The following is a 17,778-nucleotide window of genomic DNA, read 5'->3' as shown; positions in this document are numbered from 1 at the left end:
AAATAATAACAGAACAACTCTCTTCTATCCTGGAGTTTGGACAGAGAGAGATACTGAATTTACATGTTTTCTTCCTGTTTGGAAAAATAATGTTTCTATGTGGAAAATCTTTAAGCATATTCAACCACCTTTGATCTATAGACACATTTTTCTTTCTCCCATTCTGATAGCAAGTTCTCGTTAAGATATGACTTAAGGATACAGTGTTTACTTAACAGATAATCTGACTAAATTAATTGCCTATATTCTAAGATTTACCATTCTGGGCCTCCCCAGCTGAACCCTGCAAAGCTTGTTTCTATGAAGATTCCCTTTCTAAAGGACTAGTTAATTGTTAACATACAAATACCCAGGATCTACTTCCCAAGGTCCAAATATAACAAATGGCATTTTAGTTGTTTTCATCTTAGGGTCTTTTACTTTAGTGGTAAAAGTACTTTTTCTTACAACTCTTTTATGCTCACCAATATTCATATGAGACTTGGTGCTGAAAAATAATAATAGCTAACATATGTGGAGGGTTTTCTATGTGCCAGGCAGTGTGTTGTGTGCCACAATTCTCTCAGTTTATCTTCACAACAATCCAGTGAGGGTGGTAATTTTATCTTCCTTTTATAAATAAGAAAATTGAAACACAGAGAAATAAATAACTTGTCCAAGGTCATATACTGAGTAAGTAGCAGACTCAGGTCTATCTGAAATCAGGGTTCCTGCTCTTAAAAATACACTATTGTGTATCTTCCTCCCCCATATGTTTTGCCACTCAATTTTAAAAACAGCATCATGGAAAACAGTTGTATTTGCTGAGGACTTAGACGGTTTTTGAGATGGCTTTGATGGTTTATGAAAACAATGACACGGAATCTTTCAAATAGGAACTTTCCCAGAAAATTCAAGAAATTTGGTCTCCATAATTAAAGCACGTTAAACACAAACACACCTGAAAAACTATGCAAAGTAAAGTAATATTTGCATTAAATAAAAAAGGATTATGGCTAAAGATAACAGAGACTGGGAATAATGAGGAGGAAGGAATAAGGCAGATAAATAAAATTTGTTTTTCTATCTGAGGAGATCCAGTAGAAGCCATAAATCATTGGCTGTTACTGAAAAAGTACTTGTAAAGATTTTCAGCTTGGCAAGGTTAAGTGAACAACAATGTTTTGTCAGCCCAAGCTGGCCAAGGAGATGACCGAAATAGAAAACTTATCCTGCATGGCCAGAGAGGACTCACTTAAAAGGATTTTCTCTTGTCTCCTGTTCTGCAATTGGGCAGGAAAGAAGTCACTTATCCTCTACGCTCATGACTCTGTTTTGGGAACTTTTGTTTATAGTAAAATAAAGTCATGCTAGCTAGCATCCTGGCTTATTCTCTAAAACTCGAAAACTCTAATGTGCCAATTTTAGCAGAGCTAATAATTAATATGAACATTTTCAAACTCTTAACATCTTAACATTTTGTTAGCCTTTGTAAAAAAATTAGTTCAGTAATGGCATTATTAACTTTCATGATTTCCATCATGAAAACAAATGCATATCCCTATTTAAACTAGGGCAATCATCACGAGTCATGGTGAATCAAAGCTTCAGAAAACAGGAGAGGCTTGGTCTCAAAAGAACTGTTTCCACTTGTCTCCATATTCTAAATCCAAGAAAGGCTGTGAACCCTTTATAGTTTTATCATCTAGATTAGGGTTAGAATCTGTGATCTGTGTCTGAATCTTGCTCTAAGCTTCAGTTTGTTCAACAAATAGCAAGGGTTCACATTTCTATTTAGTCTTTAGTGGCAAAAACCCAAACTGGTTTTAAAAGTCTTAAATATTCTTTTAAGATTTGGTTGTTTTCCTATGAAGTTATCCTTGCGCAGGTCTGCATTTCTTTCTCTACCCTGTAAGCAGTCCCTGTGTTTATTTTTTCATTTCCCCCTTCAAATGACAATAACATATGACCAAATTATAATTGTAAATTGTGGATTATATAATTGAATGGAGGTTTGTGTTGCACTTTTTACATTTAGAAATCAAGCATGTGAATTACTGAGTTTCTTTCTAACTTTGAAGTTCTATGAAAACTTTTATATTTTCTTCCTCCAAATTGAAATGACAAGCTTTACCAAAATTATATGTTTTATCTTGCCACAATTTTTGCTCTGTTTAGTTGATTATACTTACTAATTCTTATCATCCTAAAACTCTCTTTGAACTTTTTCAACATCTGAACAAAAGAAGTCAATGGAGGTGGCATGGGATATCACTTTACAAAGGTTTATTATAGCATGAGTTCTCCACAGAGACCTAAGGTCTTAACGAGGGTATAAATTGGTACAACCTTTTAAAAATAAAATTTAAAACTAAGTGTGAAGACATATTATTTTGACATAGCAATATCCCCTGGAAAAAAATCTGACTGAGGATTTCCTGTCTGAGGAATTGATATTATGAAAACTTTCAATATACAAGGCACATTTATGGAAAAAAATCTGAAACTTTGCCAAATATTTAGTATAAAAATTCTCCCATTATTATTTATAATACTGTAAAATTAGAAATAAAAAATTCAAGAATATGGAAATGACAAAATACATTGTATAAATATCTATATAATTAAATATATTGACATTCAAATGGTATTTCTGAAGAATATTTAATGAAATGGGGAAAGCTGACAACAAAAATGTTTAGTTAAAAATGAAACAGGAATCAAAATGGTACATACAGGACACTTTCAATTTGTTTAAAAATGTCCTGAAGAGGACTAGAAATAAATGTGTAGATTTTACAAAGTTGCTATAATAAGCACACCTTACTTTTATAACAGATATACATACACATGCACGTATGTATACTTGCACATGCGTGTATAAATGTATAAATAGAAATAGTAATAAAAAATGTGATATTCAGTTACATTTTTAAGTAATATTTATATCCAGTTAGAGATTGGTGGACACTTTTTAGGGTTCATGTATTTTTTGCCTGCTGTAGGCAGGCTACGGATCGTCTCTGTTGGTCAGCATCTACATGGCTGCTCTTTAATTACCTTTCCAGTGACATTTTGTTGTATTTAGAAAGAGAATACTGTGAACTTTGACTAAATAAATCATATGAAGACAGAATTTGGGATTGGAAAGAACCCTGAAAGTCATCTTGTCCAAATCTTCTTCCTCTCTTTCAATTTCTGCAAGTCAATCCATAGACGCGAGTGATTTTTATACTAATAATAATGGGAAAATAAATTCAACTCTAAAGTCAATTCCTATAAACTATTTCTCTAAAGCAAAAGAATAATAAATAAAATAAGAATATATTTATAAAGTGGAATGCATTTTACAAAACACTTTTACATACATAATCTCATTTGTTCCTTATAATAGCCTATATAATAGCATGTATATGAAAAAATGAGGCTTAGAGGCTGAAAGGGCATGTTAGTGCCCCAGCTAGAAAACTTAGTCTTGTCCCAACACTAAATCCCTTTCTCTTACCACATCCCAATGTAATGGATTGATAGGTGAAAATCTATTTTAAAAGATGCACAAAGCGCTGATTTTAATCATATGTTTGATAGTAAATATTTGAGTTTTGTCCTAGAAGGGATGAATCCTATTTGCATCTCTGTCTTTGATTGTGTGCTGGGCCATACTTTGTATGTTTTGGGTATATCCTAATGACCTTGCCTGTTTATTTGAAACCCATGAGAGCCATGATATTATTTAATTAACCCTGTGGTTTCTCCCCTTTTGGGCTTGGAGTAGGCCAAATAAGGTATTTTAATGCTGGTTGCTATTTCCTGCATGTGACAGAGGCTGACAAGTATCACCCAGTACCCGTTCTAAAGGATGTGTAATAGAGTCAGAAAAAAGTCGGATGAAGATTTAAGAAGGAAAGGTAATTCCTAATCCTCTTGAAAATTTTGCCAGAATGGATAAAGGTGGAATCCATTTTTCCAACGTGTTCTCTGAATAAAATTGTAACTCCTAGACTGGCAAATAATAAAGGATAGTGCTATAACTTGATTGAGGAGTCAGAAGTGAGTGATAAATTAGGTTGCTCAGTCCAAGACCAGGTACCTCACAGCAAGCAGATTGGAAATGTTCACACTTGCTAACGTAAGTAATTGCCAGCCTGGCCTTACAGTAAGCGCCAATCATTACACTCCCTCCACCCAAATTCTCCTTCCAATTGTTTTGATATTCCCTGACTCTATAGCCTCTCTCAGCAATTTAGTACTGCCTTGCTATGTTTAATTAGGTATTGAATAACTGATTTTCTTCTATATCAGTGGGATACCGCCTGGGACTCTTAATATATTCGTTTCTAAGTATGCATATACTGAGATATCTTGTCAGATAAGAACCTCCTAGTAGCTTGCCATCCCAAAAGGTCTCTGCTTCTAGTATTCACTCCCCAACTCCTCCTTAGCAGATATTTTCCCTTTTTTCTGTTCTGTTTTATCCTAATATTTATTCTGTAATAATTTCCTTTTGTTATATCATAATGGAATTTCTTTTGTTTCTCCAAAGAAAACTAACAGCATGAGGAAAGAGCTTTGGGATATGATTCATATGAGTTGAAATTCCTACTTCACAACCTACTAGATGTATGCTGTTGGGCATACTACTGAACCTTTGTTTGCTTTTGTTTTCACCTGTGAAATGGAGTTATCAATAGCTACCATACACGATTGTTGTAAGGATTAAATGAGAAATTAAATGTAAAATTGTTCACATAGTTTCAGTTTATTGTAGATGCTCTCCTCAAAGAATGATGAATTTAATTGTCATTTGTTATGGGCTGAATTGTGCCTCCCCAGAATTCATTCATATGTTAAAACCCTAACCCCGCTGTACCTCAGAATGTGACTATATTTGGAGATAGGGCCTTTAAGAGGTGATTAAGTAAAAAATGAGGCCATTATGGTGGGCCTTAATCTAATCTGACAGGTTATAAGAAGGGGAAATTTAGACCTATAGAGACACAAGGGAGGCACACACACAGAGGAAAGGCCATGTGAGGATACAGTAAGAAGGAAGTCATATGAAACCCAAGGAAAGAGGCCTCAGAAGAAACCCAAGTCTTCAATCTTGGACTATTAGCCTCCACAATTATGAGAAAAATTAGTTTCTGTTGCTTAAGCTACCCAATCCATAGTATTTTGTTATGGCAGTCTTGGCAAACAAACACATGTATGTTCATTATTTCAGAAGAATTAACCTGTACTTTTTTCCTATTCCAATTTCTATTTATTAATTAGTAATAGTGCAGTGATTACGAGCATGATCTTAGATATTAGCCTTGAATTTGAAGACTGAGTAATCCACCTGTCATCTTGGGTGAATTTCTCAAATGTTTCTCAGTCTCAGATTTCCTCACCTGTAAAATGGGACAACAGCTAGCTCATAGAGTTATAATATGGAGCAAATTAAAAGAGATGTTATAAATTTCATGGCATAGTGTCTGGCACATGGGTGCTAAATAACTGGTAGAACTTATTATCTTTATATATGATGAACCATTTACATGTATTTTTTCAATTTGGTTTCGTTTTCTCCAAGCCTAGTCAATTTAGCAAATCTCCTGTGTGCAAAGTGCCACAGATGCACATATTTTCTATAATTATTTGATTATTTTTAGGATGTTAAAAAGCAGTGTCTATTAGCTTCATTGTTGACTTGAATCCAAGATCACAATTCCTTAAAGTGAGTTGTAATATATTTTTAACATATATCCTAAAAATTCTTCCAATGTATTAGATTTATTTGAATGATTTGATGATTTTGCTCCAAGAACCAAGCTTAGACTATTTTCCTGTCTTGCAGTTATTCCTACTTGTCATTTTTCAGAAGACATCATGGCTTATCAGAAACTCCTCCCCATGTGGTATTCTTCTAGTTTGCAATAAAATGAACAAAATTCTCCAATATTATTATCTGACCCAATTCTAAAGTGCTCTACGTTATTTATCAGGTATATTTCATGGTCTGGTCTCATTCCTTTTACAGATGGTTTATAGTATAACATCTTACTTTTCATTAATTTATTAAGAATAGAATTTGCTTTGATAGATATTTCATTGTGCTCCTCTCATCTAGTAAAAGCTTTAGGCTACAATTGTTTACGCTGTCTCTTCATGTACATAATGTACTCTGTCTCTTGCTCATTTTTATCCTTTGCTCACAGTTTGTGAATAGACATCACAATGCCCTCTGTCCACAGGTTCTCTCTGTCTATGAAATTGCAATCATGTTAAGATTTTTACTTTCTATAATTTATTCAAGCTAATATTTACCAGGCACTTACTATGTATAAGGCACTGTGCTCTCTATTGTGGAGGAACAATAAAGATATTTAAAATAGTCTCAAAGAGTTCACAATCTCAGCATTCTAATCATGTTTTATTTTTCAGGATTCTTGTATTTGTTTGTAAACATTTATATTTTCTGACTAGACTTTTCTTTCATTTCTACTTATTGTCCCATATGAAAGGCTATTCTGTCACCTCTTTTTTAACTCAAGTGGGCCAATGAGTTTCATTCAGGGTCCTCAAGTAGAATCTTTGTCAATCTGTTTTGTGTATTTTTCAGTTCTCAGTTCTCTCTTAATTCTTAGAAAAACCACCACGAAGTTTGCTAAGATAGTGTTGGTTAAGGGGCTTTCTTGCAAAAGTTACATTTCACTTTGCTGAATCAGGGTATCTTCTTTCTTCACTCATCAAAAGACCAGGCCACCACTTGGTACAGGTTTGTTTTTCATTTACTTGAAAATTAAGGAGTTGCTAATAGATTTTCTGATGAAGGGAAAGTGGACATCTAAATCCATTACTTTAGAAAACAATGCCTACTTCTAAGAGTTAGAGCAATCCCCTCCCCACCCCCCATTTAAAGAAAACCCAGGCATACAAAAGAGAAAAGCTAAGTCTTTAGCCCTAATGGGCACCCATGATTGGAGGTGATATGGGCCAGGAAGAAGAGAAGAAAAAAATAAAAATAAGACAAAGATACATGTTGTTAGGAATCCAATATAGAATTTGGAACCCTAATGAGATCTAATTAACATCAGACATGGCATTTGTTTCCACCCTTATTTTTACCCCTCCCAAACACGATATAATTGGGTACTATCTCATAAATCTCTTACTAATAACAATTAATAAACTAATTGTTCAAAACCCTTTAAGTGCCTATTATATGTGAAACATTGTGCCAGCTGCTAACCAAGATAGGAGAAATATAAAATTCTATGCCTGCCTGCAAGAGTGTTACTGTCTAGCTATAGCAATGAAAAACTACCAGGAAGTATTGAGAGTCTTTGGAAGGACACTAAGTACTGAAAAATTCAAAAGGAGAAGATGAACATTGAGCTAAGGATACAACAAACGGGGGTATTTTCCATCTTTGCTATTTCCTGGCTATGTGACCTTGAGCAACTCATTTCTCTTTTAGGTCTCCCTTTGGACCCCTCCCATTCCCCCCCTCCCCCACACACAAAAGAAAAAAAAGAAGAGGTCATCCTAGAGAACTTCTAAAATCTAAGACTATTTGGGATGATTACTAATGAGCTCTGTTGTGTTGCCCAGGTTGAAGTCTAAGGCTAGCTATGGTCCCCTGAGCTGTCCTTCATTTTCACAGACTAACAAACACAGGTACAAAATTTCCCCAATTCAGTAACAAGTCAGGGCTCAGAACCAAATCTTCCTATCCTGATGTACTTTAAAAAAAAAAAATTCTGCACGGAATAGTACATCTTTCATACTTATTATTGTGACTCATAGAAAAAGCTAAAAATATATTCCTGATATGGTTTAAGAGAGAGAAATGTTTCTTTAAAAAAAATCTTTGTGAAAATAGGGAGAAGGGGTAATTCTACGTATTAGAGGGAATAAGGTGAACAACTGATCCCTAAGTATCTGGAAGGCTATACAGTATATCCCAAAACTCTACTGAAATACAATTCCCTTCGGCAGAGGTGACCCGTTAAGCAATTATGCAAGTAGAAGGGCAGCAAGGAGAGCTCAATAGATGCACCTGGAGAGCGGGAAGAGCCTCAAAGAGGTGATAAACTGCAAAACACTTGCCAAATTCACAATATTGTCCAGAGCCAGACCTAGGGAAATCCTTCCTAAAGCCTCGGACTCAAGGAGCCCAAGTTCGCACGCTTCCAGGCATTCTATTGATTCACACTTGCGTCCTTCAACAGGTAGCGCCAATTACAATCCCTAAAGCTCGGCCGCCCTGCATACTGGCCAATACCGCTGTCAATCAAATACTTCACCTACCTTTCTAAAGTCTCCCCGCCACCTTTCATTGGCTTTTTCTCCGGCTTAGCCCCAAATATCTTTCCCGCCTCGCAACCGCGGGATTTAGCGTCTATCTAGCCTAGGATTGAGGCGGAAGCTACTCCTTCCCTTTGATGTCCCGGCGCTCTCCGCCCCTTTCACGGGCTCCGGGAGGCCTGGGCAAGAGTGGGCGGGGCAAGCGAGGAGGCGGTTTGGAGGCGGGGCTTGCCTCCCACGGCGGGAGGGCGGAGCCTGCTGGCTCGTTTAGGACCTCGGAGAGCGCCGGGCGCTGCGACCGGAGGGACTGGAGAAGCCGCTGGAGCCGCGCCGGACAGACGCCTGCGAGCCCGCCTTCCTCTGCACCCTGAGCTTCCCGGGCTGGCAGGCGGATAGTGGCAGCTGAGGAAGGTGCCTAAGTCGGGAATCATAGTCATCCCACTGGGACGCCGACGCCGCCGTCTAGCCGCGGATCCCTCACACCTGTGTGTGCGTCTGTGAGCATGAGTGCCCGCGCGTGAATGTCTGCGTGAGACTGATTGTGTGTGCTCTGTCTGGCTGGGCGCACAATGTCTACGTGAGGGTGTTTGTGTGTTCGCGCGCCCATGGGAGAGAGCCTTCGCGCCTAGGCGCTCGGCCCGGGGAGGAACCGCGGGAGCGGCCGCTCTGCGCGCACAGCTGGCGGAGGCGGGACTCGGCCACAGCTGTCGCCGCCGCTGCTTCGCGTCCTCCAAGAGCCGCAGCTGTGCTGCGGGGAGAGCCGACCCGCGGGCGAGCTCGGCGGCGGCTCGGGCAGTGCGGGGTGGGAGGGGGGTGGAGTGGGGAAGGAGGGAGGAGGGCCGGAGACGCGGGGAGGGAAGTGGAGAGGCGGAGGGGAAGCGGGGGCAGCTGGCGCCGCCGCTCGCCCCTACCGTTGGCTGTGGCTGTGGGTCTCCGCAGATGCTTTGGGGTCCGGACTGTTGGGGGTGGGGAATGGAAAAAGTCCCCCCATCATTTCTTGGGGAAAGGGGAGCGTTGAAGATGATGGTGTGAGCCCAGAAGGTGGTGGCAGAGTAAATACCGGCTCCCCCCACATCATTTTTCTGAAAATAAAATGTTCTGAGCTGAATCTTTAGTTGGGAAGCGCGTCCTTAAGAGAAGACAGGCTTGGTGTGTTGGACCCTGGTTTGATTGTATAATAATGATGATATAATGCTAATGACGACGATGACACTGCCTTTTATTTTTACCCCAGTGCTGATAAAGCGTAGCAGCAGCTGGGGATAAAGCCCTAGAAAATTTGATGTATAAGGAGGAAATACTGTTGCTTTTGGAATTGTGGGTTTTTTTTTTGTTTTGAGGGATATGCTTTTTAGAATTAAAATTTGACAACATGAAGCCTCTTTGTTTTCCTTTTTTTCTTTTTTTTTTTTTTTCCTAGTCCTTTATAGCCAATGCTTGTAAAATGAGGACTGGCTACTGCCCTGACTAATGAAAAACTAAACACTTTTACTCAGGTATAATTCCATGTGCTAAGTCACCCTTTCCTTTGAATTTCTCAACAGCTTTTAAAATGAAGAAGTTTAATTTCCGAAAAGTTTTGGATGGTTTAACTGCCTCCTCCCCTGGCAGTGGTAGCAGCAGTGGCAGTAACAGTGGTGGTGGAAGTGGTTCCGTGCATCCAGGAGGGACTGCAGGGGTCCTCAGAGAAGAGATTCAGGAAACCCTGACTTCAGAGTATTTTCATATTTGCAAGGTAAGTTTTGAATTGGCTGAAAGCCTGTTGTTTCTTTATTTTAGTGTTGTGAGGAAAAAATGTTAAAAACAAACAAAAAACAAAACCCCAAAAAACCACTAGGGACTGGAAATTGTTGAGATGCCAGCATCAGAGTCTGGTGTAGAGAACTCTGTAGGTAGGTCAGTTTGAATGAATAAAGATGTTCCAGGCATCAATTTAAATGTCAATGGTAGTTTAAGCGGAAAGTAAGCAAACATAAAAAGTAGAATTTGGAAGATAATGTTAAGGCCCAATAGTGGACAAAATTTTTAAGATAATATTTATATATAAGTAGTATACTGAAAGAGAAAATCATCATTCTGGTTAATCCCATGATCTCATTCAGAGAAATTAATTATTATTTTATTTCACTGTTTAATAAAATGATCTAAAGCTATTAAGATGTTGCTAGAATTAAGTAGATAATAGCTAGATGAATGTCTCCATTTTAAAAGACCTAATGACATTGTTTTAAATTCATTGTTTAATTTCTGAATAAAAAACACACCTGGAGTCATAAACTCTAAACAAACAAACAAACAAATACCATGGTTTAATACCTGTAAGAACCTGTAATACTTGAAAGAAAAAAAGTAGCCTGTGTTCTGGTTTAGTGAGGAAACAGTTTAGGTAATTATACTTTAATGTTGAACTTCTAATGAATAAGTAAGAGTTTCTGATAGGGAGAGATGAGAACTTAACAAAACAAGCAGTACGTTAGTGTATGAGAGATACTGTTATATTTTCTGAAACAAAGTGATTTATAATTTTTACTTTCTTTGGATAGCTAGCAATGTGCTTTTGATCTGGTATAAAAAAGCTACTAAGTCATTCATATGATACAGATGAATATAGTTTTAAAATGTGTTTGAATACATAAGAAGAAACAGTAAATTTTTGAAATCACAGGAATTAAGTACTAAATTTTTTGGTACTTCAACAATTTTTTTTTAATTATTAAAATTATTTTTGTAGTAAACAAATTATGTACGATAAAATACATTTCAATTATTAACCTTATTTTCCATTTCCAGTAGTGCTATTAATATAAACATAAAATCAAGTATTAAAATATTGTGAGTTAGTTTATATAAAAGCAAGTTTATTTAAAATTAGGTTAGATAAGCAGATTCAATTCTAACCTACCCTATGAGGTTTGCATGTAATGCAATTTTGTACACAAAATTGTATATAATTTTGTTCTCAATTTTAACTAATATTTTCTCAGATTAGGGGCTAAATAGTGGTCATGAGATAAATATGTGAATGGGTCCTGGAGGCCAAAGTTGAACTGCTAAGCAAGGGAATTATGCCCTGGTATTCTAATCTTTGATGTATTACTATTTCCATTTCAAGATTCTGAAAAAAAATTCCAAATCCTCTCAATTCGTGAATGTGGTGGTGATGGAGGAGAATTTCAGTGGAGGCAAAATTGGTATAGGAAAAGTAGACTTCTCAGACTGAATGGCATTAGGCTATTGAGGTTATAAATATGGTAGAGAAGGTTTTAAATAAAAAAAAGTTAAGGGGAAATGAATGAATGTAAGAGAGGAAAATGGGATTATAGTCATTTTATTTATTAGGACGAGATTGTCATGGAAAGTGGCAGAAGTTAAATATTACTTCAAAAACATATTGCATGGCCTTGAAATTGGAAAATTTGTATTTTATTTAAAGCTCTGCTACTTGCCAGCCATATAATTTTGGGCAAAATGTTTATCTGCCTCGAGCCTTGATTTTCTCATCTGTAGTATGGTAATAAGTATTTCTCCTCTTCTTGTTTTTAAAAATTAAATTTATTGGTTAATAAGATTTTATAACTTTCAAAGGTGTAGTTCTAGAATATATCACCTGTATATTGCATTGTGTGCTCACCACCCATAGTTATACATTTGACCCCTTTTCTTACCTAAGAAGGTCATCAGGAAGATTAAACAAGACAGTTAGGTTAAAATAATGTATAAATTGGAAAAGGTGATACAATGTATATATTGTTAAAGTTTTTAAATCACCTTGTTCTTGGTAGAATGACAATAACCAGTGGGTAATAATATCAGATAATAATTTTCAAAGAAATTGTAAGGATAGATAGCTATATAAGCTGAACACTAATAGTACTGAAATCTTACTAAATAGGGAAAGTACTATGGCATATTTGGATAGGAATATAGTGACTTTTAAGAAGTGTTTACAGCTATGATTTAGTTTACCTGAACTATAATAAAATATATAAAAATGGATTAAGGAAATTCCAAAATTAGAACTGTTACTAAAATGGGGACTTTATTTGGACTCACTGATTGAAAGTGCAAAGAATATTCTATTCTGAGTACTAAGCAGTTGGCAAGTTCTGGGTTCTTCTACCGTTTCAACATGGTCAAAGTTAAAGTATAAATCTAGAATCTGCTCTTGAAAAACATCCTTCTCTCTATTGTCTGATTGGTCAGTAAATCCTATGTATTCTGTTTCTTTAGTATTTTTGATATTTATTTCCTTTTCGCCATCTCCAGTACTTGTTTATTCCGTCATATTTTTTTGCTTGGTCTCTTGCAATCACTTCCTAACTGATCTTCTCACCTCTTGTTTTACCCTATTTTAATAATGGTTATTTCTGAATTATAATGTTAATTTTGTCATTTCCCTGCTAAAAATTCTATGTTGGTTTAACTAGAGCAATGATGCTCTACAAGCAAGTCTTATGTGAAACCCCTGTAAATAACATTTATTAAAGAAGTATGGTAGTTTATTGGCATACATTTTAAAGTAAATTATAGTAATAAATTATGAAGTATATATATCATTAGTTTTTATTGTATAGTAGTATCCATAGGCAGGTGGTAGGATATTTGCTAGCCTTAAAGAAGTAAAAGTATAAAACTGCTACTTTTGTAACCAGTGACACATCTATAAAAAATTAAAAAAACACTGAAGTGGTAGAAGAAATTTTGGCTGAAAGTCAGAAAACAACAACAACAAAAACCCACAAACCAAACAGTTTAATGCCTTGGTTTACTGCAATCTGGTTTATGTTCGGTATGTATGCATTTAAATGCCCGTGTTGTTCAGCTATTTGTGAAATATATGAACTGCCTTTTGTAAGCTTGAATTCTGTGAAACACAATTTGAAACCACTGCTTTATACAATAAATTTTAAACTGCTTAACTTGATCTATATGTGGTTCCCTTCAGAAGGGGCTCCTGTTTACCTTTCCATTCTCATTTTCTTGATTTCCTAAGCATGTTGTATTCCCTGGAAACACTATATTTTCTCAGTCTGTTGCTTCTGACTAGAATATCTCTTCCAGCTTTGGTATAATTGGAGAATTCCCAGTTACTCTTTACTTCATAGTTCAAACACCACCTCCATGAAACCAGCTCAGACTACTACTTTCCTTATCTACCAACCCCAGGCAGAGTTAGTTTTTCCCCCTTCATCTCTGTTTGCCTATACCACCTGGCATATACCTGTTGAGTGAATTTATCACCTTGTTATTATTTAAAAAATTTATTTCTGTCAACGTCATTATACTATACACTCTTTGAGAGGCAAATATATTTTGTTTCCTTATCATTGTTGGGGTGCTCATTACCTAACAGGTCAGTGGTTCTCAACTCTGTCTAAAAGAAATATTTCTATCTTCACCCCTGTCTTACAGAATCAATCTCTAGGAATGGGATCTACTAGGCATTTGCAGTTTTTAAAAAAGGCCTCCTCACAGGAGACCCTGATGCACATGCAGTCTGTAGTCAGTGTTGAGAACCATGAGTGTAGGCACTTGATATACTTTATGAATGAAGCAGCATGTACCTGGTTATTTGATGAATTGAAAAGAAATTAAAGCAGAAAGTCATTAATAATTATATATCTATAATTATGTATATTATATATATACGCACACATAAATATATATATATATATATGTATAGTGATCAAACAACACAGTGAATGTTTAAATAAAAAAAATTATTACAGTAAAAGACACATTGCCATTAATCCCCCTTAGAATACTCCCCCTTGCTTCCAACACACTTATCCCATTGTTCTTGCCATTTTCTGAAGCAGTTCTGGAAGTCCTCTTTTGTGAGTGTCATTAGTTGTGCTGTTGTGGCTGCCTCAATGTCCTGCATCATTTTGATTTTGGGGAGGAGCCAGAAGTCCCACGGTGCCAGATCTTGTGCATAAGGTAGATGAGAACACACTGTAATGTTTTTATTTGACAGAAATTGCCGTATACTAGAAGTGATGTGAGACACAGAGCATTGTCATGATGGAGGGTGATTTACAGCACACTTTAAAATACACCTTCTCTCAACCTTAGCTCACACCTGACTATACCGAACAAGCTGGAAATTCTCACACACTGTTACTAAGGTTCGATGCACCCCCTCCCGTATTGAAGATTTCTGCCTTTCTATTGGATGGCACTTGGCAGCAGCATTCACCGTATTTTGTGATCACAACAGAAAGGCTCTGTGTCACACATTGCTTCTGGTATATGGCAATTTCTGTCAAATAAAAACATTATGGTGTGTCCTCATCCTCCTTTTTCACTGCATCTGGTACCGTGCAACTTCTGGCTCTTCCCCAAAGTCAAAATGATTCAGGACATCAAGGCAGTCACGGCAGCACAACTAAAGACATTCACGAAAGAAGACTTCCAGAACTGATTGAGAAAGTGGCAAGAAGGATGGGATAAGTGTGTTCGAAGCAAGGGGGAGTATTTTGAGGGGGATTAAGAGCAATTTGTCTTTTACTGTAATAAATTTTTTTATTTCAACATTCACCATATTTTCTGATTACCCTCGTATATATTCCTATAGTTACTTAACCTACACCTAATTAGGCTGGGAGCAGGAGAGTGTGAATATTGTAGCTCGAGAGTTTACTAGTTTCAAGTATTCGATTAACTATTAGCATCAGTCTATGTTTTACAAAGAAAATGGAGAATTTCTGGTAATCCAGCAAGTTGGTTAAATTAAAATTACAGCGCATCATCTGAAAGATATCCCATTGATGCTTGTTACAGTCCTGTAAGGAAGTCAAGAAAAGTGTTAATATTTTTATTTTACTGATAAGACACTTGAGGCCAGAGAATTTAAGTGGTATCCTTAGGTTTCCACGTTGGTAAGACATATAGCTAAATTTAACCCTCTGTCCTTTGATTCTCAAATCCAGTGCTTTTTCTGCTTTATCTTTCTTATTAGAAAAGGCAACATGATTAATTCCTCAGGAAACAAAGATTTTGAGTAGATAAAGACTATTCTGTTGACTCTCCCTTCAAAATATATCCCATATCTGACCACATCTCTTTGTTGTCACATGTTTTGCCTAGACTACTGGTCTATATAACCTTCTAAGTATTTTCCCTCCTTTTGCTCAGGCCCAACCACAGTCTCATCTTGTAATAGATAGAAGAATCCTTTTAAAATTTAAATCATATCATACAGTTTTGTTGAAAACTCTCCAGTGGCTTTTCATTTCTCTTAAGAGAAAGACCATGAGTCCTATTACTATGTCTTATAAAACTCTAAATGAGCTATCTCCTGACGAGACATCATTTTTAACTGTTTATTTTGTTACTTACTCTGCACCAACTACATTGGCTTTCTTACTGCTTCTCAGACACGATTCCTGCCACAAGACTTTCGCATGTGCTGTTTCCTTTACATGGAACACTTTCCCCCCAAATAATTATATGACTACTTCCCATTGCATCATTCAGTTCTTGGTTCAACTGTTAAATTCTCAAAGAGATCTTCTTTGACTGCTGCAAGCCCTCTTTATTTTCTACCCTTATCCTGATTACTTTTTCTTGATAGCACAACTACCTGTTACTATATTATGTAGTTGTTTGCTTCTCCTTTTATAATGTAACTTCATGAGGGCAGGGCTTCATTTTGTTTGCAACTGTCTCACCAATGCTTACCACAGTGCCAGCCCTGTAGAAGGCAGTCAAGTATTTGTTGAATGATGAATGAATGAGTGAATAAATGAGAGCCAGAAAACCGATATAGTGATATGTTAAGAGTAAACTAGATATTGTTTTGAATGGTGTCTTAGAAAAGCTTTTATTAAATAAATTTTATATTACATAACAACACAGAAACTATTCAATGAAAGGTTTAGGAACATGGTATATAATTTTCAAAAAGATATGGCAAAGGAGACTGTAGAAAGGTTCAATTAAATTGACTTCAGTTTTTATTGAGGAAGATATCACAAACATTCTTATTTCCAAATAATCTTTTCAGGGGAATAATTCAAAAGTATTAGATTGACAGTGACAAACACACGGGATGTTCTAGACTTAATTAACAAAATAGACAAAAATAAATATATCACCAGAACCAAATGGCATAATCCTTAAAGTTTTGAATAAACTCTTAAATTAGCCAATTCAGTATTCATTAATACTTTTTGAACTATTTTTATAAGTGATCAAGGTGCCAGAGCCAACATGTAGATCGCTAGAGTAACTTCTGCAGTGAAATGGATTTGTAATCATGATTCTCATACCAGACCTAATATCAGATACTGCCAGATAAATATGTGTCCAATCAGAAACATAGGTGTGGGCTGCGGAGAGCTGGGCTTTCCAGGACTCTGGAAAGATGAAAGGAGATTAAGTGCCTAGGTATTCCTGACCATTATGTCTTCTTCAGATTTTCCATTGTCTCCACTGTCTTTAAGTTTGACATCATTTTACTTGAGAGGTTCTGTAAATGAGATTGGCACAAGACTATTGTCACAGTTCCACATTTATGTAATTTTTACCCATTCAAAGAACTATACAAGATTCCCCAAGATGGGTGGCTTTGTCTCATTCTGTACTTATAAACGGATAGCATAAGCGGTAGTATAGTTGACACTGCAGGATAACTTATTTGGATAAATCATCTGCTTCATTGCTCCTGTCACCAAAATGGACAGTAGAGGATGGGTATCTTTATGAATAGTAATGAATAAAAACCAGAAGAATTAAGTTACCTTGTTAGGACTGAGATGTTAACAAATCTAAGAACCAAAAAGAATTAAAATAAAAAAAATTTTGAGAACCAGAAACCAAAGCCATATTATTCAGTATTCTAGGCTCTCTACTTTGCTTATCCTAGACAGGCCTTGAGTAACGGATTATAGACTTGTAGGAAGTATGTTTATAATTTTTTTTAAGTTGCCATAGAGAACAATAACATTTTCTCACAAAAGGTCCTTTGGTGCTAATATACTGTCAGCAAATTGGGTTGTTGGTCTCATTTAGTATGGCAGTTTTTATATTCTTAAAAAAAATGCAGTGCTGTCATACTCTGTGTATGTCTCAGTATAGAATTAATTTAAAATCTTACATAATTTTCAAATATCTCTGTAGGATTATTACTAGTGATTACATCAAATTTGTATTTTTGGAAGTTTAGTACATTTCTCTAACCCCCCTCTTCTGCTTTTACTTCAAGATGTGCTTGCAAAAAATCATAGTTACATTCCATAGTTTACTTTTAATAATAGGATGATTATATTGGTTTCCCACATTATAGTTCTATAAATCATTTACATATTAGTTTAATAGCAATAACTTTAACTATGCCCATTAAAGGTTTCAAATAGAAGCCCTACTTTAAGCTTTTAAATTGAATTTTTTCCCGTAGACAAAATTGAGTTTTTGCTCCTACTTGTCAAAATAATGATCTTTATAAAATATTTCAGTTATAGTGACAGTTATATTTTTTGATAGTTGTCTTTGATCCCTTCCTTT

General features: G+C 36.1%; 1 protein-coding gene across 14 annotated transcripts in view; it reads left to right on the top strand.

Annotated features, from left to right (window-relative positions):
- The first annotated feature begins 8,518 nt into the window (after positions 1–8,518).
- STXBP5L (syntaxin binding protein 5L) overlaps positions 8,519–17,778 on the top strand; it is a 242,728-nt gene continuing 233,468 nt past the window's right edge. For 7 of the 14 annotated variants that reach the window (XM_019729632.2, XM_019729633.2, XM_019729631.2 and 4 more), the window contains exons 1-2: positions 8,538–8,682; positions 9,816–10,006. In XM_019729632.2, coding sequence (XP_019585191.1) covers positions 9,824–10,006 — 183 coding nt within the window. In that variant the 5' untranslated portion in view covers positions 8,538–8,682; positions 9,816–9,823. Of the gene's footprint in view, positions 8,761–9,156; positions 9,421–9,815; positions 10,007–17,778 lie in introns of those variants that run through there. The other 7 variants (XM_074331359.1, XM_074331330.1, XM_019729634.2 and 4 more) reach the window with 7 other exon arrangements.

This window comes from Rhinolophus sinicus, linkage group LG01 (assembly GCF_036562045.2).
Source record: "Rhinolophus sinicus isolate RSC01 linkage group LG01, ASM3656204v1, whole genome shotgun sequence".
Classification (NCBI taxonomy): Eukaryota; Metazoa; Chordata; class Mammalia; order Chiroptera; family Rhinolophidae; genus Rhinolophus; species Rhinolophus sinicus.
Note: the sequence above shows the minus strand (reverse complement) of the source record. Positions and strands in the feature narration are given on the sequence as shown.